This window comes from Anolis sagrei, chromosome 11 (genome assembly GCF_037176765.1).
Source record: "Anolis sagrei isolate rAnoSag1 chromosome 11, rAnoSag1.mat, whole genome shotgun sequence".
Taxonomy (NCBI): Eukaryota; Metazoa; Chordata; class Lepidosauria; order Squamata; family Dactyloidae; genus Anolis; species Anolis sagrei.
This window is the reverse complement of record NC_090031.1, coordinates 19687413-19713670: the sequence shown is the minus strand read 5'-3', so window position 1 is coordinate 19713670 and position 26258 is coordinate 19687413. Positions and strand designations below refer to the sequence as shown.

The window sequence follows — 26258 nt, the reverse complement described above, 5'->3', positions numbered from 1 at the left end:
GCTTTTTAATGTGTTTTACAATAGACTATTTGTTTATATTCCTGGACTCTTGTGTGGTGCGGTGGTCATAAGGGTTTCCAGGCCTGGAATGACACAAATCAGTCAAAGAATCTTCCTTTGCAACCGCTACAATGGAAGCAAGGAAGATAACACAAATACAGCGCATCCTTCTGAAAAATAGGAATGTGACCTGATTTGTCAAGGACATGCCTGTAATGGACCAACAAAGGGTTTTAGCGTAGTCAAGATGGATTACAGACATTTGGCATGCTGTGGGAAGCTAAAAAAAAAAGTAGCAGTGTTAGATGCTGGTGGTCATCTTACCACATGAATGTCCTTCAACATCATCGAGCAGATTAGCCGTGGAAGCTGCTGTCCCCATCCTGAGCATAAGATTAAGGAGAAGAAAAAGCAAGACATGGGATGCTGGAGGCTTTCATGGCCAGAATCACTAGGTTGCTGTGAGTTTTTCAGGCTGTATGGCCATGTTCCAGAAGCATTCTCTCCTGACGTTTCACCCACAGGGCCAGAGAAGCAGATGGCGGAAACAGAAGAACGGCCTGCCTCAGGGGAGCATGCTTGCTCCATCCATGTTCAACATCTACACAAATGACCAGCCACTGCCAGAAGGGACAGAGAGTTTCATCTATGCTGATGATCGTGCCATTACCGCTCAAGCAGGGAGCTTTGAGATGGTTGAACAGAAGCTCTCCGAAGCTCTAGGTGCTCTTACTGCCTATTACAGGAAAATCCAACTGATCCCTAATCCATCTAAAACACAGACATGCGCCTTTCACCTTAAGAACAGACAAGCATCCCGAGCTCTGAGGATGACCTGGGAAGGAATCCCACTGGAGCATTGCAGCGCACCCAAATACCATGGGAGTCACTCTGGACTGTGCTCTGACCTACAAGAAGCACTGCCTGAACATCAAACAAAAAGTGGGCGCTAGAAACAACATCATACGAAAGCTGACTGGCACAACCTGGGGATCACAACCAGACACAGTGAAGACATCTGCCCTTGCGCTATGCTACTCTGCTGCTGAGTATGCATGCCCAGTGTGGAACACATCTCACCACACTAAAACAGTAGATGTGGCTCTTAATGAGACATGCCGCATTATCACGGGGTGTCTGCGCCCTACACCACTGGAGAAATTACACTGCTTAGCCGGTATCGCACCACCTGACATCCGCCGGGAAGTAGCAGCCAATAGCGAAAGGACCAAGGCAGAGACATCTCCAGCTCATCCCCTGTTTGGGTATCAGCCAGCACGTCAACGACTTAAATCAAGACATAGTTTTCTTAGATCTACAGAGACACTCGCTGGAACACCCCAGCAAGCGAGAGTCCAAAAGTGGCAGGCCCAAACCCAGCACCTCAATCCATGGGTGATACCAGATGAGAGACTCCCCCCTGGGCACTCAGAAGACTGGGCGACTTGGAAGGCGCTGAACAGATTGCGCTCTGGCACCACGAGATGCAGAGCCAATCTTAAGAAATGGGGCTACAGGGTGGAATCCTCGGCATGCGAGTGCGGAGAAGAACAAACCACTGACCACCCGCTGCAATGCACCCTGAGCCCTGCCACATGCACGATGGAGGACCTTCTTGCGGCAACCCCAGAGGCACTCCAAGTGGCCAGATACTGGTCAAAGGACATTTAACCAAATACCAAATTTGCAAAATCTGTGTGGGTTTTTTTTCTTTCTTTTTTTCTTTTTCTTTTTAATCTCTGTGTTTGTTTTGCTCTGTTAGAATTGTAATACAATGGTTGCTGATGACACGATAAATAAAATAAAAACCCACATCTATGGCAGGCATCCTCAGAGGTTGTGAGGTCTGTTAGAAATGAGCCAAGTGAGGTTTATATATCTGTGGAATAATGTCCAGGGTGGGAGAAAGAATTCTTGTTTGCTTGCAGCCAAGTTCTGAAGCTGCAAGGCCATTCAATGCTAATCAAGGTGGCCAATTCCAACATTCACATTTGCCTCAAGCAGACAAGAGTTCTTTCTTCCACCCTGGACTTTCCACAGATAGATAAACCCCTCTTGCCTGAAATTTCTCCCATATCCCATCAATGTGGGCAAAACGTTAGGAGAGAATGCTTATATACAGCCGTGACTGTCATTAGTTTTGCAAACTGACTGTGTTCTATGTGTTTAAAGAATGGTCTTAACCATGAATGCAAGATCTTTGGGTCTAATGTATTGTCGAGGGTTTTCATGGCCGGAATCACTGGGTTGTTGTAGGTTTTTCCGGGCTATATGGTCATGTTCTAGAGGCATTTTCTCCTGACGTTTCACCTGCATCTATGGCAAGCATGCTCAGAGGAAGTGAGGTCTGCTGGAACTAGGAAAAAGGGTTTATATATCTGTGGAATGACCAGGGTGGAGCAAAGAACTCTTGTCTGTTGGAGCTAGGTATGAATGGGTTGTTGTAGGTTTTTTCGGGCTATATGGCCAAGTTCTAGAGGCATTCTCTCCTGACGTTTCGCCTGCATCTATGGCAAGCATGCTCAGAGGTAGTGAGGTCTGTTGGAACTAGGAAAAAGGGTTTATATATCTGTGGAATGACAAGGGTGGGACAAAGAACTCTTGTCTGTTGGAGCTAGGTGTGAATGGGTTGTTGTATGTTTTTTCGGGCTATATGGCCAAGTTCTAGAGGCATTCTCTCCTGACATTTCGCCTGCATTTATGGCAAGCATGCTCAGAGGTAGTGAGGTCTGTTGGAACTAGGAAAAAGGGTTTATATATCTGTGGAATGACAAGGGTGGGACAAAGAACTCTTGTCTGTTGGAGCTAGGTGTGAATGGGTTGTTGTAGGTTTTTTCGGGCTATATGGCCATGTTCTAGAGGCATTCTCTCCTGACGTTTCGCCTGCATCTATGGCAAGCATCCTCAGAGGTAGTGAATGTGAATGTTTCAACTGACCACCTTGATTAGCATTTGATGGCCTGGCAGTGTCTGGGGCAATCCTTTGTTGAGAGGTGATTAGATGTCCCTGATTGTTTACCCTCTGTAGTTTAGCTGTTGTAATTTTAGAGTTTTTTAATACTGGTAGCCAGATTTTGTTCATTTTCATGGTTTCCTCCTTTCTGTTGAAATTGTCCGCACGCTTGTGGATTTTGATGGCTTCTCTGTGTAGTCTGACATGGTGGTTGTGAGAGTGATCCAGCATTTCTGTGTTTCTCAAATAATATGCTGTGTCCAGGTTGGTTCATCAGGTGCTCTGCTATGGCTGACTTCTTTGGGTCTTTTTGCCCAGAAAGGCAACGTACACAGTTCCCAAATAAAAAAAAAATACTGCAGAGGCAACTGGGTTTCACAGAAGAATTTCCACATCCCAAGGCATCACTGTAATTATGATTTATAAAGCACACCATTACTAGGGGGTCCTGAACAGAACCTGACCCTGCGAAGTTATTTATTTAAGCTCCAACTCCCAGAATCCCCAACCAATCTGTACAAAAGGGTGGCTAGATGCAAGTGTGGACATACACTTAGAACGAAGAAACAGAGTGCCTCTGAACACAAACTCGGTGGAGGAATGCGTTTTCAGTGCCGATCCCCCGCAATCCTTATGAGCTCAATTTCAGAACAAAAGATGAAAGGCTTTTTGTTGTGTTTTTCATGTAACTAATATCGCTGGGAGCATGAAACCGGAGCAGGTCTGCTGCCAACCTGCAATCTGGCAGGAGATCTCAATCTAGATTAAAGCGAGGAAGCAACAAGGAAAGGAAATCCATCCCCATTACATTTTCCAATCTGCCCTGCAAACAAGTCTTCTGAGCAAACGAATGTCAGCACAATTTGGGAAAGTGCTAGACATTGAGAAACTGGTATTACTATATGGAAGGATACACCTGATGCTTTAACAGCTGTTTTCTTTTCGACTTCCTCATTTTGGTCTTCTCTGAGAAAGCTCTGGCAAGCTCAAAGAGTTTCTTGCGTGTTGCTGAAAGAAATAAAAGGACAGGCATTTGAAAGGAAAGAATGGGGACAATTTAAGGAAAATATCTACGTAGGGCAGCAGTTCTCAACCTGAGGGTCGTGACCCCCCGGGGGGTCGCCTGGCCATTTCGGAGGGGTCGTGAGGCTACCTCCGTTGGCCCCGCCCCTAGGGCTCCTTCACGCGAATACTCAATATGTCCAAATGTGAACACTGGTGGAGTTTGGGGAAAATAGAATCTTGACATTTGGGAGTTGTAGTTGCTGGGATTTATAGTTCACCTACAATCACAGAGCATTCTGAAGCCCACCAACGATAGAATTGGGCCAAATCTCCCACACAGAACCCCCATGTGGGCCACAGCAACGTGTGGCAGGGGACAGCTAGTAGTAGTAGTAGTAGTAATAATAATAATCTTTATTTATACCCCGCCACCATCTCCCCGATGGGGACTCGGAGCAGCTTACATGGGGCCAAGCCCAGACAACATATTATATCAAGATAAAACCAAAACATAAACAAGAAGCAACATCATCAAAATTACATTTTAAAAATTCAATAACAAAATAGCATTACAATAAACAAAAAGCACAAACATAGTAAACAGTGGGCGGGCCATATGTACAGGATAAAATGTTAAAAACTCTAATGAGATAAAAATAGGAGCAAGTTATTTGCCGGGAGCTCATAAAAATACACAGAGTTGTGAAACTAAACTTCCCATTTGGGGGGGGGGGGGGGAGGGATGTATTCCAGTGATAGAAACGTTGAGGGGAGCAATAGTGTCATGTTGTACACCTACTCGCCAAAGGCGCAGCAGATGAGCCAGGTTTTAAGGTTGTTTTTAAACGTTTCTAGTGTAGTGGCTTTCCTGATCTCTCCAGGTAATGAGTTCCAGAGCTGGGGAGCCACAGAGGAGAAGGCTCTTTCCCTTGTGCCCACAAGACGAGCCTGCGAGATTGGCAGGGGCGAAAGGAGGGCCTCCCCAGAAGATCGTAGGGCCCGGGTTGGTTCATGGAGAGAGATACGGTCATGAAGGTAGTATACTTGCAATCTAAAAGCACTTTGAACCCCACCAATGATAGACCTGGAACTAACTTGGCACACAGAACTCTCATGACCAACTGAATATACTGGAGGTCTTTGGGTGGATTTATAGGAATTGTAGTTCAGCTACATCCAGAGAGCACTGTGAACCCAAACAATAATGGATCTGGACCAAACTTAGCACACATACCTGATATGTCCAAATTGGAATACTATTGGGTTTTGGCGGGTGTCGTAGGTACTGGGATTTGTAGTTCACTTGCAATCAAAGAGCACTCTGAACCCCACCAAATAGGGAATTGGACCAAACTTGAAACACAGAACTCCCATGACTAGCCAAAAATACTGGAGGTCTTTAGGGAAAATTCACCTTGATTTGGGAGGGTTTTAGTTCACCTACATCCAGCGAGCACTGTGAACCCAAAAGCTGATGAATCTGGACCAAACTTGGTACACATATCTGGTATGCCCAAATTTGATTATTGGAGGGGTTTGGGAGAAATTGAACTTGAGTTTTGGCTGTGGTAGTTCACCTACAACCAGCAAAATTGTGACCCCCACCAATGATGGGCATGAATCAAACTTGGCACACAAAACCCTCATGACCAACTGAATATACTGGAGGAGTTTGAGGGGAACTGACTTTCATTTCTGGGTGTTGTAGTTCACCTACATCAGGAGATACTGTGACCACCACCGAGAACAGACCGGAACCAAACTTGGAACACAGTACATGACCAACTGAATGTACTGGAGGGGTTGAGGGAACTGACTCACCATGGGGAGAGTTATAGTTTACCCTGCAGCCAGAGTGTACACGGACCCCACTGATGATGCATCTAGCAAACTTTCTCAACACGACAAACTAAGTACTGATGCAGTTCAGAGGGTTAACCTGGCATGATGTGAGTTGTAGTTCACCCACAACCTTAAACAGAATTTAAATATATGAAATAAAGACCCAGCATGTCATGTTCTCATGCTATTGTTGTCGTCGTCATTTGACTTCAGGTCCCTGTCTTCCTCTGAGGCTAAGAGGGTGAGACTTGCCCAAGGACACCCAATGGTTAGGCGGGGATTTGAACCCTGACCTCCCAGAGCCATATTCCATACACTCCAACAAAGGGACAGTCACAGCTTGACCGGTAAACCCCATTGCAGCCCAAGATGAAGATCCCATCAGTCACAACTCACATTTTCCCATGTGTTTCAATTTGTCCCTGAATAAGGCATCTTCGGAGACAGCACCACTGGAGACGCCGGTTAAGGAGCGAACGACGTCGTCTAGAAAAGCAAAACATGTTGGGTTCCTTAGATACGTTTGGACTGCAGCTCCCATTATCCTTCACCAATGAAGGACAAGATGACCGTCACCTCAATTAAAAATCTCCCCATAGTGTAATTTACTGAAATATCTATCAGACCCCGAGGACTACCAGCTTAAAACCAAAAAGGTATTATGACCTATGGTTATAAGCAAATTTTCAGAAATATTAAAAATTAACTAGGTATTTTAAACTACAAAAATGTGAGTTAAGCACGGAAAGGGTTAAATGTATGCAATGACTCTGCAAACGCTACAGTTCAATATAAGCAGGTGTGTGTAGCTTAGAAGCCCTCAGTGTTAGTCAGCCTCAGTGAGAGAAGGTCTCAGTGTTAGTTCGCCTCATTATGAGAGAGGCGTCTATCTGAGAGAGATCTCAGTCTGAGAAAGGCCTCAGTGGGAGAAAGCCCCCAGTCTGATGTAGACCTCAGTGTTAGTAAGCTTCAGTCTGAGGTAGCCCTCAGAGTGAGAGAAACCTCTGTGTGAGGGAGGCCTCAGTGTGAGATGGTCTCAGTATTAGTTTGCCTCAGTGTAAGAGAGGCCTCAGTGTGAAAGAGCCTCCATGTTAGTAGGCCTCAGTCTGAGGGAGGCCTCAGTGTGTTAGTAGGCCTCAGTCTGAGGTAGCCTTCAAAGTGAGAGTACCCTCTGTGTGAGGCCTCAGTGTGAGATGGTCTCAGTGTTAGTTTGCCTCAGTGTAAGAGAGGCCTCAGTGTGAGAGAGCCTCCGTGTTAGGAGGCCTCAGTCTGAGGGAGGCCTCAGTATGTTAGTAGGCATCAGTCTGAGGTAGCCTTCAAAGTGAGAGAACCCTCTGTGTGAGGCCTCAGTGTGAGATGGTCTCAGTGTTAGTTTGCCTCAGTGTAAGAGAGGCCTCAGTGTGAGAGAGCCTCCGTGTTAGTAGGCCTCAGTCTGAGGGAGGCCTCAGTATGTTAGTAGGCATCAGTCTGAGGTAGCCTTCAAAGTGAGAGAACCCTCTGTGTGAGGCCTCAGTGTGAGATGGTTTCAGTGTTAGTTTGCCTCAGTGTAAGAGAGGCCTCAGTGTGAGAGAGCCTCCATGTTAGTAGGCCTCAGTCTGAGGGAGGCCTCAGTATGTTAGTAGGCCTCAGTCTGAGGTAGCCCTCAAAGTGAGAGAAGCCTCTGTGTGAGGGAGGCCACATTCTGAGGTAGAACTCAGTGTTAGTAGGCCGCAGTATGAGAAGGCCTTGTGTGTGAAGCTCCAGTGTGAAGGTTGAACTTTATTTGTGTTACGGCAACCTTGTTTTTGTAAATAGTGCAACCATATTATTTTGCTATAAAGAAAAGCCTTTTATGGAAGAGTCTGCGTGATTTTGTTCTTTTTATCACTTTGGGCTACTGGTGCTGGGTCACGCTGCTGCTAAATAAGTTACTCTGCTATATGTTTATGAGGAGGGTCTTTTGTTAATAAGCCCACTCTCCCAGCAGTACTCCCATTGTCCGATAGAGAGGCTGAGCACACTTGCCCAACACAAATACCATGTGAACTGAACATTATCCCCCACCATTGTTGATGCCAATTAGGGCTGGCCAGAATGTAGGGCCATAAGCTGCCCTATTCTACTCCAAAAATATGTTTTTCTCCTTGTCTCCATACAAATATAACCAGAAGCCATGAAGTGAAGGAAGGACGCCTTCTTGCAGTGCGTCGCATCAGATGTAGGACCAGCATCATATTCATTTTCCTTTTCCATCCCTGTCGGGGAAGCTTAACACTGAGTTGTATTGGTAAAATTTGTACAGAAAGAGAGACCTCGGTGTGAGAGAACCTCCGTGTTAGTAGGCATCAGTCTGAGGTAGCCTTCAAAGTGAGAGAACCCTCTGTGTGAGGTCTCAGTGTGAGATGGTTTCAGTGTTAGTTTTCCTCAGTGTAAGAAAGGCCTCAGTGTGAGAGAGCCTCCGTGTTAGAGCTGCTGCAAACTAGGCTCCTGTGGGAGCAAACCTTGCCAGCACGTCCCTGACGTCATGAGACTGCGCCTCTCTCTCCGCCCCTTTCTCCGCCTCTTTCTCTGTGCCAGCGTGGTTTTTCCTTTGCTAGGGCAACACTGCCAGCGTATTCTCTCAGTTGAATTCTGCCAACTGAGAGAGTACGCTGGCAATGCTGCCCTAGCAAAGGAAAAACCACGCTGGCACGGAGAAAGGGGCAGAGAAAAGGGCGGGGCGAGAGGCGGAGTCTCATGACGTCAGGGACGTGCTGGCAAGGTTTGCTCCCACAGGAGCCTAGTTTGCGACGGGTCTAAGTAGGCATCAGTCTGAGGGAGGCCTAAGTGTGTTAGTAGGCCTCAGTCTGAGGTAACCCTCAGAGTGAGGGAAGCCTCTGTGTGAGGGAAGCCTCATTCTCCCGCAGGAGCCTAGTTTGCGATGGGTCTAAGTAGGCATCAGTCTGAGGGAGGCCTAAGTGTGTTAGTAGGCCTCAGTCTGAGGTAACCCTCAGAGTGAGGGAAGCCTCTGTGTGAGGGAAGCCTCATTCTGAGGTAGACCTCAGTATTAGTAGGCTGCGGAACTGGACATTGTTTTAAGGAATATCGATTGAAGTATGTTTTATTATAATGGTTAATTTTACTGTTGCTAATGTTTTTATATTGTATATTGTAATCGTGTCCTTGGTGGCATTGAACTCTTGCTTTGTGAACCGCCTCAAGTCACCGGAAGGCTGAGAGGGGTTGCGTAGAAATGTACTAAATAAATAAATAAATAAATTTGCCACTGCCTTTAGGGCTGTCCAAACACGGAAAAATTTGTTTCTAAACTCGATTTGTTTTTTAGGGGTTTTTTGCGTTTCGTTATTTAAAAGAATTCCGAAATTTTCCTTTAAAAAAGTTCGATATTTACGAAATTTCGGAAATCATAAAACAATTACGAAACAATTACGAATCGATTCGTTAATGGCGGCCGCGATCGCGCAATACGCTAAAAAAACTTCAGAAGCTTCCCTCTCCCTCTGTTGTTGACTGTTGGTGTGATAATTATATTTTTTTTCACTGAGAAAACAAACAGCAACCCTAAAACTTGCACCAGACATGCGGAAATAATAACAAAACATTTACGAATCAATAATGAATCAATAATGAAACAATTCCGAAACAATTACGAAACGAATTGGAAAAATTCGTTTCGTTTTTTAGTTGCTCCTGAATGGTTCAATATCGCTTCGTTATAAAAAAAAATAAAGAATTTTTAACGAATTACGAAATTACGAAACGAAACCGCCCAGCCCTAACTGCCTTCCTCTGGGGCTGAGATAGCGTGCCTTGCCCTAAGTTATCCAGTTGGTTTTCAGGGCCGAGCGAGGATTTAGACTCTGGTCTCCCAAAACTGAGAGAAAAAGTAACCATTCTCAATTTTTGTCCACTCTTCATGTTGCAGAATTTGTGGCCTTAAGGACTACAAACTTGATTTTTTCAAAGAGGATTTGAAGAAGAGAGATGCTTAGAAGGTTTGCATCAAAGGTGCTTCTACGTAAATGTGGAAGAGCCTCTTCGACCGCCTACTAAAGCTCTTTCGAAGACTCTCCATGTTTTGTCCCTGTGGCTATCCCTAGGAAGCGTTGCTGCTCTAATATCAGGCCCAGCCCCTTCCGCAGTATTAATACCAGGATATCAAACGAGGGAGACTCTAATTCCCTCTTCTGAGGCTGCCGCTTGGCTCGGCAGCAAAGGTTAAGCAGGATTATGGACTCATTCCGCCAGCAAGGCAATATCGCCTTCGTTCAAAGGCTAAAAGGGAAAGAAGAGCTTGCATCTGCGGCCGTTTGCAATTCAGCCTCTGCTTCCTGCACGGCCATGGCAGATCGAGAGCGGAAAAAGCATATTCATTTTAGCTTTTCAGCCAAAGAACGAGTTTGATCTCTTAGAATAGGGATGCAAAACTGTGCAGGACTCCTGTATCAGTACATCCATAGGTTAGGGGTTCTCAAGTAGCTGGGGTATTTTTCTATGCTAGAAATAATAATAATAATAATAATAATAATAATAATAATAATTATTATTATTATTATTATTATTATTATAACTTTATTTGTACCCCGCTAGCATCTCCCGAAGGACTCGATGTGGCTTACATAGGCCAAGGCCTCAAAACACAATACAGCAATACAATACCTAGAGCAAATTAAAAACAGTTAAGCAGAATAAACAACAGCAATAACAATACATCGAGACATCAAGACACTATAAAACTGGGCCAGGCCAGAGTAATGGGTACAAGATTAAAAGTGCTGATGTGGCAGGAGGTATGTAGGATTATAAGGTAAGTGCAGTGTGCAGCGATCTTAGTTCTACTAAAGTGCTTCTAGGACTTGGTATTGGAGGTTCCTAATCTGAAAAGGCACATTGGAACAGCCAGGTCTTCAAATTCTTTCTGAAGACTGCTAGCGAAGGGGCCTGTCTAAGATCTCTTGGGAGGGCATTCCAGAGTCGGGGGGCCACCACAGAAAAGGCCCTGTCTCAAGTCCCCACCAAGCGCGCTTGCAACGCGGGCGGGATCACGAGCAGGGCGTCTCCAGATGACCGGAGTGAACGTGTGGGTTCGTAGACGGAGATGCGGTCACGCAAGTAGCGTGGTCCCAAACCGTTCAGGGCTTTGTAGGTAAGCACCTGCACCTTAAATTGGGCTCGGAAAATAAACGGCAGCCAGTGGAGCTCCTTGAACAGGAGGGTTGACTTCTCTCTGTAATGAGCCCCGGTTAATATCCTGGCTGCTGCCCGTTGGACCAGTTGGAATTTCCGAGCCGTTTTCAAGGGTAGCCCTACGTAGAGCGCATTGCAGTAGTCCAATCTAGAGGTGACCAAGGCATGGACCAGATCAGCCTTCGCGAGGTACGGTCGCAGCTGGCGCACAAGTCTCAATTGTGCAAAAGCCCTCCCGGACACTGCCGACGCCTGAGCCTCAAGCGTGAGCGATGAATCCAAGAGGACTCCCAAACTGCGGACCTGTGGCTTCAGGGGGAGTGTAACCCCGTCAAACACAGGTTGCCACCCTATACCCCGATCCGGTTTGTGATCGACCAGGAGGACCTCTGTCTTGTCGGGATTGATCTTCAGCTTGTTCCTCGTCACCCAGATAGACACAGCGGTCAGGCACTCGTCCAGCACCTGAGAGGCCTCCTTGGAATTAGGTGGAAAAGAGTAGTAGAGTTGTGTATCATCTGCGTAGAGATGGCACCCAACTCCAAAATTCCGGATGACCTCTCCCAGCGGTTTCATGTAGATGTTAAAAAGTATGGGAGACAGAATAGAGCCTTGCGGGACCCCACAGGTCAAAGGCCAGGGGTCAGAGCAGGCGTCTCCCAGCTTCACCATCTGGGTTCGTCCAGGAAGGATCGGAGCCACGACAGAACCATACCCCCGAGACCCATCCCAGAGAGGCGACCCATAAGGATACCATGATCGATGGTATCGAAAGCCGCTGAGATGTCCAAGAGGACCAACAGAGTCACACTCCCCCTGTCCATTAAAAAAAGTGTTTCTAAGGACATTTTGTGCAAAGTTTGGTCAGGGAGTATCTTACATTCAGAGTAAGTCTCTTTTATGCCAAACACTGTGAAGTTGTGTTGTTGAAGGATTTCATGGCCAGAATCACTGGATTGCTGTGAGTTTTCCTGGCTGTCTGGCCATGTTCCAGAAGCATTCTTTCCTGTCGTTATGCCCACATCTATGGCAGGCATCCTCAGAGGTTGTGAGATTTGTTGGAAACTAGGCAAGTAAGATTTATTTGTGGAATGTCCAGGGTGTGAGAAAAACAAACGCTTGTCTGTTTGAAGCAGGTGTGGATGTTGCAATTGATTACTTTGAATAGCATTGAATGGCCTTGCAGCTTCAAAGCCTGGCTGCTTCCTGGCTGGGGAAATTCTTTGTTGGAGGGGGTGTTCGCTGGCCCTGATTGTTTCCTGTCTGAAATTCCCCTGCTTTTTTAGTATCCTCTTTATTTACTGTCCTGATTCTAGAGTTATTTATTTATTTATTTATTTATTATGATTATTTACAGTATTTGTATACTGCTTTTCTCACCCCGAGGGGGACTCAAAGCGGTTTACACATAAGTAATGGCAAAAATTCAATGCCAGTACAAACAATTACAATTACACACTACAGTTAGACATAAATTAAATTTAAAAATACATCCATGAGCAATAAAACAATAATTAAAACAATAAATCACCGTTCCAGTCGTTGTCTTTCCAAAATGCTGCATACATTTACTTCTACTACCCAAAGGCCTGGTCCCAAAACCATGATTTTAATTTTTTTCTAAAAGCCAGGAGGGAGGGAGCGGATCTTACCTCATTTGGGTAAGTGTGTTCCATAGGCGGGGGGCCACAGCCAAGAAGACCCTGTCTCTCGTCCCCACCAGGCGCATCTGTGATGTTGACGGGAGCGAGAGCAGGGCCTCCCCGGATGATCTTAGATTACGAGGTGGGATATAGGGGTGGATGCGTTCGGACAAGTAAGCTGGGCCAGAACCGTATAGAGCTTTATAGGTCAAGACCAGCACTTTGAATTGGGCTCGGAGGTGGACCGGCAGCCAGTGGAGCTGGCATAACAAGGGGGTGTTATGCTCCCTGTATGCCGCCCCAGTTAATAATCTGGCTGCCGCCCGTTGAACTAGCTGAAGTTTCCGAACCGTCTTCAAAGGCAGCCCCACGTAGAGAGCGTTTCAGTAATCTATTCGGGATGCAACCAGAGCATGGACCACCGTGGCCAGATCAGACTTCCCAAAGTACAGGCACAGCTGGTGCATGAGTTTTAACTGTGCAAAAGCTCCCTTGGCCACCGCCGAAATCTGGGGTTCCAGGCTCAGTGATGAATCCAGGATCACTCACAAGCTGCGAAGCTGCGTCTTCAGGGGGAGTGTAACCTCATCCAACACAGGCTGTAACCCTATGCCCTGTTCAGCCTTTCGACTGACCAGGAGGACCTCTGTCTTGTCTGGATTCAATTTCAATTTGTTAGCCCTCATCCAGTCCAACACAGCAGCCAAGCACCAGTTCAAGGTCTGAACAGGTGGGAAGGAGTGACAGATTTGGACGTCATCTGTGTACAGATTAGGTGGAAAAGAGTAGTAGAGTTGTGTGTCATCTGCATAAAGATGGCACCCAACTGCGAAACTCCGGATGATCTCCCCCAGCGGCTTCATGTAGATGTTAAATAACATCGGGGACAGCACTGAACCCTGAGGGACTCCACAAGACAATGGTGGTGGAGCCGAACAGGTGTCACCCAGTAACACCTTCTGAGACCGACCCTCCAGGAAGGACTGAAGTCTCTGCAGAGCAGTACCTCCAAGTCCCATTTCTGCGAGGCGTCCCAGAAGGATCAAAGGATGAGAAGGGTGGCATATAAATATCGTAGATAAATAAATAAATAAAATAAAGAGCAATATTCAGAAAACAGGAGAATTCCAGACAAGAATTAATCAGGGCCAGATAACACCTCCCAACAAAGGATCCCCTTAGGCAGCAACCAGCCAGGCTTTGAAGCTGCAAGGCAATTAAATTCTAATCAAGCTGTCCAATTGCAACATTCTCACTTGCCTCCAACAGGCAAGAGTTCTTTCTCCCACCCTGGACATTCCACAGGTACATAAATCTCCCTTGCCTAGTTTCCAACAGAACTCAGAGGATGACTGTCATAGATGTGGGCAAAATGCCAGAAGAGAATGCTTCTGGAACATGGCCAAACAGCTTGGAAAACTTACAGCAACCCACTGTGAAGTTGCCTAAAAATACAATTTGCACTATTGATAACTAGTTTTTAAAATTTTGGTTGTGTTTTTAAATACATTACAACTGTACCCTCGGTTCGCTTCTGACACGATAAATAAATAAGTTGATAATTAATTCAACAACACCAAAAAAATATTGGTGTCTTGGTTGTTCCTTGGGTGCTTTGGGGCACTGGTTTGAAATATTACATTGGATAGACTGCACCACCTCTAGGTTCTTCGATATGGTTATCTTGGCGAGCAGATGGCAACTGGTAATTGGCTCTGTTCTGTATCTCAAACACTAGAGCTGATGGAGGAAAACTGATGCCAGTTTTGGAATTAGCAGGTAAAATATACCCAGAAACAGGGCTAACATGTGTGTTGGCCAGTGAGTCCTTGAGAATGAATCAGTAGGAGAAGAGGGAATTTAAATATTTCCCTTGTATGTTGCAATCATGAGAAAAATCCTGGTGATACAACAACTACACACCCAGTTTTTTTGCTGGTGTGGAAGTTCGACATTACCCTTAAGAAGACAAGCGGCAGGGATTTCCAGCAGTGGAGTTAGAAACATGACTTACCAGATATTACAGAGGAAAAGCAGACATCACTGCTGACAGCCACACTGTTCATCTTGGATTTCTTTGACTCGTACCTCAAGCGATCTTGAAGGGAACGAAAAACGCACACATACAAACATGATAAATTGATGAGCCATCTATCAACATAGGCTCTGAGAAAAATAATTAAGGGTTAGAAGAAACTAGTCAAGAGCAAAAACAGTAATAGTAGCATCTCTATGATCTAACAGGGTCAAGAAACTATGTTTATATCACTGACCTCACTACCTCTGAGGATGTTTGCCCTAGATGCAGGTGAAACGTCAGGAGAGAATGCCTCTAGAATATGGCCATATAGCCCGAAAAAACCTACAACAGCCCTATGTTTATATTGTGCTGTCGCATGTCTGTTTACAGGACATGCTCTCTGTATGCCCAAAGGGACGGTGGGGTGCCTCAGCTGAAGGGCCCTTTAGATTTCCCAACACAGAGTTCAATTGAGGCTCGAGATAAGTTCAACAAAGTTCTTTATTTGGGCTTAAATCTTCAAACAAATGAATTAAATGCTTTATAACCTTGGAAACCCGGTAGCTTTCTCAATCTGCCAACAAGGGGCAGGCAACTGGTGGTAAACTGTTCCTTTCTTCCTTAGGGAAATCCTTTGACTCCTCCCTGGGCAATCTCTCTTTACTTTGCTGGCGTGAGGCCCCTACTCCCGGCTCCAAGATGCTTTATGGATAGCCCGAGTAGTCCCTTACCAGGCAAGGTTCTTGTAGATCTGCCAAGCTGAAAGGTGTCCTTTAGTTTCTCCACGAAGGCTGTAGGAACTATTTCTTTACTCCCCAGCAAAAGCTGTGGATCCTTTCCTTTCCCCCCAGCAAAGCTGTGAGGAATGAAGCCTTTGTGCAGGTGGGAGAGAGAGACCCACGCGTCCTTCTGTTAGGCTTCCAACAGTGAGACTGAACAAAGTCCTCTTTTCCCTCCAAAACCCTGGGAAAAAGGGCGGGTCTAAAGATTCTAATGATGATTGGCAGATAGCTGGACCTACAACTGCAACCTGAGGGAAGCTACCTGATTCCAAAAAGCATGGCTAAAATAAATTCATGCAAACTAGCAGTGCAAGAAAAGGAATTCTTCTTATGTGCAGTTTTGTTTTTTGTTTTTTTGTCGTGTCAGGAGCCCCCGGTGGCGCAGTGGGTTAAACCCCTGTGCCGGCAGGACTGAAGATCGACAGGTCGCAGGTTCGAATCCGGGGAGAGGCGGATGAGCTCCCTCTATTAGCTCCAGCTCCTCATGCGGGGACATGAGAGAAGCCTCCCACAAGGATGATAAAACATCAAAAATCATCCAGGCGTTCCCTGGGCAATGTCCTTGCAGACGGCCAATTCTCTCACAACAGGAGCGGATTATGTGCAGTTAATGTAGTTTGGCACTACTTTCATTGCCATGGCTCAATGCTATGGAATCCTGTGAGCTGTAGTTTGGTGAAGCATCAACACTAAAGACCTGATATAGCCGCAGCTCCTGGTAGGTAGGTCTAGGTAGGCTTCAAACTATAGTTTGCACAGTTTTAAGACAGATCTGTGCCTTCAAATTGTTTCTGGCTTATGGTGACCGTATCATAGGTTTTTCTGAGGCTGAAAGTATGTGACTTACCCCATGACTGAGTGGGGATTGACACTCATGGTCCAACTCTGAAACCATTATGCCAACTGGCTCAACCGTGGCAGCCCATTATGACAGAGATCCGAATAAGGGTCCCAAATAAAAGGGGACATGCTGTGGCCACAATGGAAGATTCTGAAATTACCTCTTTCAAGGGCCAGGAGAAAATCCCTGTTCCTTTGAAGTTCCTTCATGAACTCCTCGTTCTGGAGGAAGAGCGCGATCCGTTCATCTTCGAGATACTGCTTCCATTTCCTCTCCTGGTCCAAAGAGCCTTGGGTCCTTTGACTTCCTGGGCTTTTGGTGGTTTGATGGCCGCCCTGAGAATTCTGGAGAAGGCATTTGGGAATGAAGATAAAGCCATCGACTAGGAATGGCAAACAGAAATGGCCACTTCACGTATGAGATGACAGCAAAGCTTTCTGAATGCTGAGCACAAAGCTAAGACCAGTGTTTCTCAACCTTCCTAATGTCGCGACCCCTTAATACAGTTCCTCATGTTGTGGTGACCCCCAATCATAACATTATTTTCGTTGCTACTTCATAACTGTAATTTTGCTGCTCTTATGAATCATAGTGTAAATATCCGATATGCAGGATGTATTTTCATTCACCCAATAAGCCCAAATTTGAATATTTGTGGGGTTGGGAGGGGGATCGATTTTGTCATTTGGGGTTGTAGTTGCTGGGATTTACAGTACACTTACAATCAAAGAGCATTCTGAACTCCATCAAGAATGGAATTGAACCAAACGTGGCACACAAAACTCCCATGGCCAACACTCCAACTACAACTTCACTCCAACTGCAACTCCAGAGAGCATTAAGGACTCAAAAGTGATGGATCTGGACCAAACTTGACACAAATCTATATGCATTAAAATGTAATGTTCGTTTGTGGGATTAACAGAACTCAAAAACCACTGGACGAATTGACACCAAATTTGGACACAAGACACCTAACAACCCAATGTATGTCCTTCACTCCAAAAAAAAATATGATTTTGTCATTTGGGAGTTGTAGTTGCTGGGATTTATAGTTCACCTACAATTAAAGAACATTCTGAACCCCACCAACGATGGAATTGAACCAAACTTGGCACACAGTTCTCCCATGACCAACAGAAAATACTGGAAGGGTTTGGTGGGCAGTGTCCTTTGGTTTTGGAGTTGTAGTTCACCTACATCCAAAGATGACTGTGGACTCAAACAATGATGGATCTGGACCAAACTCTACAAAAATACTCAATCTGCCCAAATGTGAACACTGGTGGAGTTTGGGGAAAATAGAATCTTGACATTTGGGAGTTGTAGTTGCCTTGATTTATAGTTCACCTACAGTCACAGAGAATTCTGAACCCCACCAACAATAGAATTGGGCCAAACCTCCCACACAGAACCCCCATGTGGGCCACAGCAATGTGTGGCAGGGGACAGCTAGTACTCAATTTGCCCAAATTGAACACTGGTGGAGTTTGGGGAAAATAGACCTTGACATTTGGGAGTTGTAGTTGATGGGGTTTATAGTTCACCTACATCCTGAGTCCCCTTTGGGGTTGAGAAGGGTAAATACTGCAAATAATAATAATTCTGAACTCCATCAATGACAGAATTGGGCCAAACTTCCCACACAGAATCCCTGTGCATTGAACGGACTCACTGGCACAAGCCTCCCTCCAGCCTCACCTGCTCTGCCTCGCTCGCAGATGTGCACCACGTTGTCATGCACCAAGCATGCCTGCTCTCCCCTTGGAGTCTCAGAATCAGCCCTTCCCTTGGCTGATTCTGAGACTCCAATCACAACAGGAGGAGGGCTTTTGGTGGGAGGATTAGCCCTCTGTTTCTAAAAAAGGAAGAGAAGGATAGGCAGGAGAGATCTTCAGTCTTTTCTGCCAAAGGGATTCCTAACACCATCAAAAATATATGTTTTCTGATGGTCTTGGCGACCCCTCTGAAACCCGCTCTTGACAACCTCCCAGGGGTTGTCAAGACCCCAAGGTTGAGAAACACTGCACTAGTCCTCTTGTTTGAGTTCACAAGCCAACTCCATGAGCCATGGTTTGAAGTTGGTTTCTGTGCTGTCATGCGCTGGGCCTATGGCAATGTCTGTTTATAGGACGTGCTTTCTGTATGCCCAACGGGACGCTGAGGTGCCTCAGCTAAAGGGTCCCACAGGTTTCCCAAAACAAAGTTCTGTAGAGGCTCAAAATAAGTCCAAGAAAGTTCTTTATTAAGGCTTAAATCTTCGAACAAATGAATAAAATGCCATATAATCTTGAAAAACTGGTAACTTTCTCCATCTGCCAACAAGGGACAGGCAACTGCTTCATAAACTGTTCCTATCTTCTTTAGGGAAACCTTCCGACCTCTCCTTGGGCAATCTTTTTTAACCCAGGTTGGCATGAGGCCCCAACTCCCGGCTCCAAGCTGCGTTATGGATAGCCGAAGCGGTCCCTTACCAGGCAATGGTTGCTGCAGATCTGCCAAGCTGGTGTCTCTTTAGTTTCTCCAAGAAGGCTGTGGAATTATTTCTTTGCCCAGCAAAGGCTGGCTGTATTCCTCTAGCAAAGCTGTGGAACTGTAACTTTACTATCCAGCAAAGCTGTAGAGGTTTTCCTATTTCCCCAGCAAAGGCTGGCTGTAGATCTGTTACTTTTAGTTCAGTCTCCTAACTGTGAGACTGAACTAAAAGTCCCCTTTTCCCTCCAAAACCCGGGGAAAGGGAAAGCATGCAAAGGTGTAAACCTTGCAAAGTTGCAATCTATTTCTTTGACCCCGGCAGAGCTGTAAGAAGCGAAGCTTTTTACAGGTGGGGTAGAGAAAAGCCAACATGTTCTACTGTAGGGCTCCTAACTGTGAGACTGAACTAAAAGTCCCCTTTTCCCTCCAAAACCCGGGGAAAGGGAAAGCATGCAAAGGTGTAAACCTTGCAAAGTTGCAATCATAGGGCCAACAACATAGATTGTTGGCCCTATGATTGCAACCTGGGGAAGCCACCTGATTACAAAAAAGCATAGCTTGAATAGATTCATGCAAACTAACAGTGCAAGAAAGGAAATTCAAATCTCCTGACACAGCCGTGCCAGCACAGTTTCTTTTGCAGGGAAAAAGAAGGTGAAACATTAGCCACATGCTGTCAACTTGGAACCATCTGGATATTCCAAAAGAGAAGGGAATGTTTCCCAGATCCTCCTGTCAGCCTTGCTGGGAAAAGTGGGCAACTCTGCAAGGTTATTCACACATTGTATTTCAAGACATTCAAATGCAAATGGTCCAATAAACCCTCTGATTCCCACCTGCACCTTGTCCATCTGTTGGGGTAAGATGCGAAGGAAGTCATCGGGAAGATTGCCTAACAATGGAGGGTTCCAGTTCCGGTACCGGCGTTGCGCTGGAGGCCCACTTGAATTCTGGATATCAATCCTGGGTGGTCAAAGGGGAAGGAAAGGGGAGAGCAGATCAAAATTGAAACAAGGCTTGAGAATCCAGTTGTTGTCAATGGCTCAATTTGAGGCCAATGTGTCAGGAAATTATTATTTATTTTATTTATTAATCAATTTTATATACCGCCACTCCCCGAAGGCTTGGAGCGGTTCACAATATACACATGTATTAGAGACAGCAGCCTTTGCTGCTGTTGTTCTGAAGAAAATGTCCCTTCTTATCCAGGAGGATTTTCTGGCAATTCCTGGCACCTGTTGCAAAGTTTTATTCCCACCTTCAAATTGTCTTCTTTTTAATTCCAAGACATATTGGAACAGAGATGTTTTCACATTTTCTTATACTTATGGCACATGTTAATTGTTGCGCAGCAGCCTAAACTGCTGAAAGGTCATAGAATCATAGAATCAAGGAGTTGGAAGAGACCTCATGGGCCATCCAGTCCAACCCCCTGCCAAGAAGCAGGAATATTGCATTCAAATCACCCCTGACAGATGGCCATGCAGCCTCTGTTCAAAAGCCTTCAAAGAAGGATCCTCCACCACACTCCGGGGCAGAGAGTTCCACTGCTGAACGGCTCTCACAGTCAGGAAGTTCTTCCTCGTGTTCAGATGGAATCTCCTCTCTTGTAGTTTGAAGCCATTGTTCCGCGTCCTAGTCTCCAAGGAAGCAGAAAACAAGCTTGCTCCCTCCTCCCTGTGGCTTCCTTTCACATATTTATACATGGCTATCATATCTCCTCTCATCCTTCTCTTCTTCAGGCTAAACATGCCCAGTTCCTTAAGCCGCTCCTCATAGGGCTTGTTCTCCAGACCCTTGATCATTTTAGTCGCCCTCCTCTGGACACATTCCAGCTTGTCAATATCTCTCTTCAATTGTGGTGCCCAGAATTGGACACAATATTCCAGGTGTGGTCTAACCAAAGCGGAATAGAGGGGTAGCATTACTTCCCTGGATCTAGACACTATGCTCCTATTGATGCAGGCCAAAATCCCATTGGCTTTTTTTGCCGCCACATCACATTGTTGGCTCATGTTTAACTTGTTGTCCACGAGGACTCCAAGATCTTTTTCACACGTACTGCTCTCGAGCCAGGCATTGTCCCCCATTTTGTATCTTTGCATTTCATTTTTCCTGCCAAAGTGGAGTATCTTGCATTTGTCACTGTTGAACTTCATTTTGTTAGTATTTTGAATCCGAGGAGCGAGGTGAGCTCCTGCCGTTAGCCCCAGCTTGTACCAATCTAGGAGTTCGAAAACATGCCTAATGTGAATGGATCAGTAGATACTGCTTGGGTGGGAAGTTAACAGTGCTCCATATAGTCATGCTGGCCACATGACCTTGGAGGTGTCTATGGACAACGTCAGCTCTTCAGCTTAGAAATGGAGATGAGCACCAACCCCCAGAGTCGGACATGACTAGACTTAATGTCAGGGGAAACCTTTACCTTTATGTTATGGCACATATCAATAAAATAGCAGTTCTGCACTACACAACTATTACGCTAAGGTATTTTTAAATTAAAAATCCCTCAGGAGATGCTCTTCCTTTGGATTTCAAGCATCCAATGGCTAGAAGTCTACAAAATACATTTCCAAAACCCAGCCCAACAAACGTACCTGGGGGGCGGCGTTGGAGGGGCCTGCGGGTACTGCCGGTCAAAGATGTGCATGTCATAGGAAGGGGGAGAGTAGACTGGAGGAGGCTCTTCATCTGAACTATCGGGCTCCAGAGTCCGTTCCAAAATCTGAATTAAATTACAGAGATATGCAGATACAGAGCCATTGAGACACAGAAGTTCGTCTTAAGTTGATTTGAAGGCACACAACAACAAATACATGCAGAAGCCCTAAACCAGCTGCCCCGAGTCCCTTTTGGGAGATGGTAGAGGAATATTTATTTATTTATTTATTTATTTATTATTTAAACTTATATGCCGCCACTCCCCTGGGGCTCGGAGCGGCTTACAAGACTAGCTAAAATCTAACAAAATTTAAAAGCAATTTAAAACAATTTAAATACAACACTATCAAACATCAAAAGCCTGTCAAAACAGGTATGTCTTACATGCCCTGTGGAAAGCTGGTAAGTCCCGCAAGGCACGGACTTCAGGTGGCAGAGTATTCCAGAGTGATGGTGCCACTGCTGTAAAGGCTCTGCGTCTGTTTGCTGTTAGACGCAAGGTCTTGACACTGGGGACTTCCAATAGATCTTGGTCCTCAGAACGGAGGGATCTCTGGGGTTGGTAGGGGGTGAGGCGGTCCCTCAGGTACATCGACCCCAGACCATGCAAGGCCTTAAAGGTGAGTACCATCACTTTGAAAGTGATCCGGTGCTCAATTGGTAACCAATGCAGCTGTAGTAAGATTGGTGTTATGTGGCATCTCATTAGAATTCCTGCAAGAAGCCGAGCAGCTGCATTTTGTACCAACTTGAGCTTCCGGATCACCGACAGAGGAAGGCCAATGTAGAGGGCGTTACAGTAGTCCAGTCTTGAGATGACCGTGGCCTGGATCACCGTAGCTAGGTCGTCCCTGGACAGGGAGGGGGCCAGCCGTCTAGCCTGCCGCAGATGAAAGAAGGCGGTTCTGCTAACGGCGGAGACCTGGGCTTCCATCGTCAGCAGAGGGTCCAAAAGGACTCCCAGACTCTTTACCAATGATGACGGGCGTAGTGCCTCACCATCCAGGGTAGGCAGCTGGATGTCCCCACTGCCCGGTCGACCCAGCCATAGGATCTTCGTCTTTGCTGGATTCACCCTCAACCTGCTGGCACGCAGCCATCCAGTAACGGCCTCGAGGCACCGATGGAAACAATCGGGTACAGAGTCCGGTCGGCCTTCCATCTTCAGCACCAGCTGAGCGTACGGATAACACTCAAGCCCAAATCCTCGAACCACCTGAGCAAGTGGTCGCATATAGATGTTAAATAACAGAGGGGAGAGAATGGCCCCCTGAGGAACCCCACAAGATAGAGGGGACCTCTCAGAGACCAGGCCTCCCCTCTCCACTCGCTGTCCACGGTTGTGAAGAAAGGAGGCCAGCCAGTTTAAAGCTCTCCCCCTGACTCCAGCAACAGCAAGGCGGTGGGTCAAAAGATTGTGGTCGACTGTGTCAAATGCTGCTGTGAGATCCAATAACACAAGCAGCACTGACCCGCCCTGGTCAAGCTGGCATCGAAGGTGATCCGTGATGGAGACCAGCATAGTCTCTGTCCCATGCCCCACACGGGACAGAGACTGTGCTATTATTATTATAGGCAGCCTGGTAAAAGGGCAGTACCTAAAAGAATCCTCCACCTTGGTGACTATGGAGCAGAACAGGCAACTCCGCATCTGTATGCTTGTCTGCAATGTCCTGCCTCATGTACAGTGGAAGAATTGTTTGAAGCTACAGACAATGTGGTCACTGTTGCCTGTTTTTACTTATTTATTTATTTATTTAAAACTTTTATACCCCGGTCTTCTCCACCTCCGTGGAGGGACTCAGGCCGGCTAACAACAGAAAATCCATACACAAATAAACTAATAACAGGACGGACAACCTTGGCCATGCAATTGCAACACCGAATTGGGAATATGCATGGAAGACAAAGATAAAATGGACCAACTCATACAGCCTACGAGAAAACTGGATCAAAATGCTGTATCAATGGTATCTAACCCCAAGCAAACTGGCAAAATACTACAAAAAAGTAACCGACAAATGTTGGAAATGTAAAGACAAAGAAGGAACCTTTCTCCATCTATGGTGGTTCTGCAGGAAAGTGAAAAAATTCTGGCAGGAAATTCATGAAATAACAACAAAGATACTGGAATTAAAAATAGAGAAAAAAGCAGAATACTACTTATTAGGAATCTTTGACTTTAAAATAGACACGAACAAAGACAAACTCTTTTTCCACATGGCGACTGCCGCAAGACTTGTAGTGGCAAGCAAGTGGAAAAGCGAGGAAATTCCAAAGATCGACGAATGGAGACTGAAGTTAATGGACATTGTTGTTCATTCGTTCAGTCGTCTCCGACTCTTCGTGACCTCATGGACCAGCCCACGCCAGAGCTCCCTGTCGGCCGTTACCACCCTCAGCTCTCTCAAGGTCAGTCCAGTCACTTCAAGGATGCCATCCATCCATCTTGCCCTTGGTCGGCCCCTCTTCCTTTTGCCTTCCACTTTCCCCAGCATAATTGTCTTCTCTAGGCTTTCCTGTCTCCTCATGATGTGGCCAAAGTACTTCAACTTTGTCTCTAGTATCTTTCCCTCCAGTGAGCAGTCGGGCTTTATTTCCTGGAGGATGGACTGGTTGGATCTTCTCGCAGTCCAAGGCACTCTCAGAACTTTCCTCCAGCACCACAGTTCAAAAGCATCGATCTTCCTTCGCTCAGCCTTCCCTAAGGTCCAGCTCTCACATCCGTAGGTGACTACAGGGAATACCATGGCTTTGACTAGGCGGATCTTTGTTGCCAGTCTGATGTCTCTACTCTTTACTATTTTATCGAGATTGGACATTGCTCTCCTCCCAAGAAGTAAGCGTCTTCTGATTTCCTGGCCACAGTCTGCATCTGCAGTAATCTTTGCACCTAGAAATACAAAGTCTGTCACGGCCTCCACGGTTTCTCCCTCTATTTCCCAGTTGTCAATCATTCTTGTTGCCATAATCTTGGTTTTTTTGACGTTTAGCTGCAACCCGGCTTTTGCACTTTCTTCTTTCACCTTGATTAGAAGGTTCCTCAGCTCCTCCTCACTTTCGGCCATCAGAGTGGTGTCATCTGCATATCTGAGGTTGTTAATGTTTCTTCCAGCAATTTTCACCCCGGCTTTGCATTCATCCAGCCCCGCACATCGCATGATGTGTTCTGCATACAAGTTAAAAAGGTTGGGTGAGAGGATGCAGCCTTGCCGTACGCCTTTCCCAATCTTGAACCAGTCTGTTGTTCCGTGGTCAGTTCTGACTGTTGCTACTTGGTCCTTGTACAGATTCCTCAGGAGAGAGACAAGGTGGCTTGGGATGCCCATCCCACTAAGAACTTGCCACAATTTATTATGATCCACACAGTCAAAGGCTTTAGAATAGTCAATGAAGCAGAAGTAGATGTTTTTCTGAAACTCCCTGCTTTTCTCCATTATCCAGCGGATATTGGCAATTTGGTCTCTCGTTCCTCTACCTTTTCTAAACCCAGCCTGAACATCTGGCAACTCTCGCTCCATGTATTGCTGGAGTCTTCCTTGCAGGATCTTGAGCATTACCTTACTGGCATGAGAAATAAGGGCCACTGTACGGAAGTTGGAGCAGTCTTTTGCATTTCCCTTTTTTGGTATGGGGATATAAGTTGATTTTTTCCAGTCTGATGGCCATTCTTGTGTTTTCCATATTTGCTGGCAAATGGCATGCATCACCTTGACAGCATCATCTTTTAAGATTTTAAACAGTTCAGCTGGGATCCCGTCGTCTCCTGCTGCCTTGTTGTTAGCAATGCTTCTTAAGGCCCATTCCACCTCACTCCTCAGGATGTCTGGTTCTAATTCATTCACCACACCGTCAAAACTATCCTCAATATTATTATCCTTCCTATACAGATCTTCTGTATAGTCTCGCCACCTTCTCTTGATCTCTTCAGCTTCTGTTAGGTCCCTGCCATCTTTGTTTCTTATCATACCAATTTTTGTCTGAAATTTACCTCCAATGTTTCTAATTTTCTGGAAGAGGTCTCTTGTCCTTCCTATTCTGTTGTCTTCTTCCACTTCCATGCATTGCTTATTTAAAAATAGTTCCTTATCTCTTCTGGCTAACCTCTGGAATTGCGTATTTAACTGGGCATATCTCCCCTTATCCCTGTTTCCTTTTGCTTTCCTCCTTTCTTGGGCTACTTCCAGTGTCTCAGCAGACAACCATTTTGCCTTCTTGGTTTTCTTTTTCTTTGGAACGTACTTTGTTGCCGCCTCCTGAACAATGTCTCGGACTTCTGTCCATAGTTCTTCTGGGACTCTGTTTACTAAATCTAGTCCTTCAAATCTGTTCTTCACTTCCACTGTATATTCGCTAGGAATGTTAGTGAGATCATATCTAACTGGTCTGTGTATTTTCCCTGATCTCTTTAGTTTTATTCTAAATTGGGCAATAAGAAGTTCGTGATCCGAGCTACAGTCAGCCCCAGGTCTTGTTTTCACCGACTGGATGGATGTCCGCCACCTTTGGCTGCAAAGGATGTAGTCAATCTGATTTCGGTGTTGACCATCTGGCGAGGTCCATGTATAAAGCCGTCTTTTAGGTTGTTGGAAGAGAGTATTCGTTATACACAGCGAGTTTTCCTGGCAAAATTCTATCAGCCTGCGTCCCGCTTCATTTTGTTCTCCCAGACCATGCTTGCCTGTGATCCCAGTTGTCATTTGACTTCCCACCTTGGCATTCCAGTCTCCTGTAATGAAAATAATGTCTCTTTTTGGTGTATTATCCAGTAGGTCCTGCAGATCCTCATAGAACTGATCTACTTCTGCTTCTTCAGCAGCTGTGGTTGGGGCGTATATTTGGATCACTGTAATGTTGAAAGGCTTTC

General features: G+C 45.8%; 1 protein-coding gene across 2 annotated transcripts in view; it reads right to left on the bottom strand.

Moving 5' to 3' along the window:
- The window catches only part of CUEDC1 (CUE domain containing 1), a 137833-nt gene that overhangs the window by 17359 nt on the left and 94216 nt on the right, over nucleotides 1–26258 (bottom strand). Inside the window, exons 4-10 of one of the 2 annotated variants that reach the window (XM_060757086.2) lie at nucleotides 21328–21455; nucleotides 19570–19690; nucleotides 16413–16596; nucleotides 14624–14707; nucleotides 6197–6286; nucleotides 3868–3961; nucleotides 325–383 (exon numbers count right to left, since the gene is read on the bottom strand). In XM_060757086.2, coding sequence (XP_060613069.2) covers nucleotides 325–383; nucleotides 3868–3961; nucleotides 6197–6286; nucleotides 14624–14707; nucleotides 16413–16596; nucleotides 19570–19690; nucleotides 21328–21455 — 760 coding nt within the window. Of the gene's footprint in view, nucleotides 1–324; nucleotides 384–3867; nucleotides 3962–6196; nucleotides 6287–14623; nucleotides 14708–16412; nucleotides 16597–19563; nucleotides 19691–21327; nucleotides 21456–26258 lie in introns of both variants that reach the window. The other variant, XM_060757085.2, reaches the window with a different exon arrangement.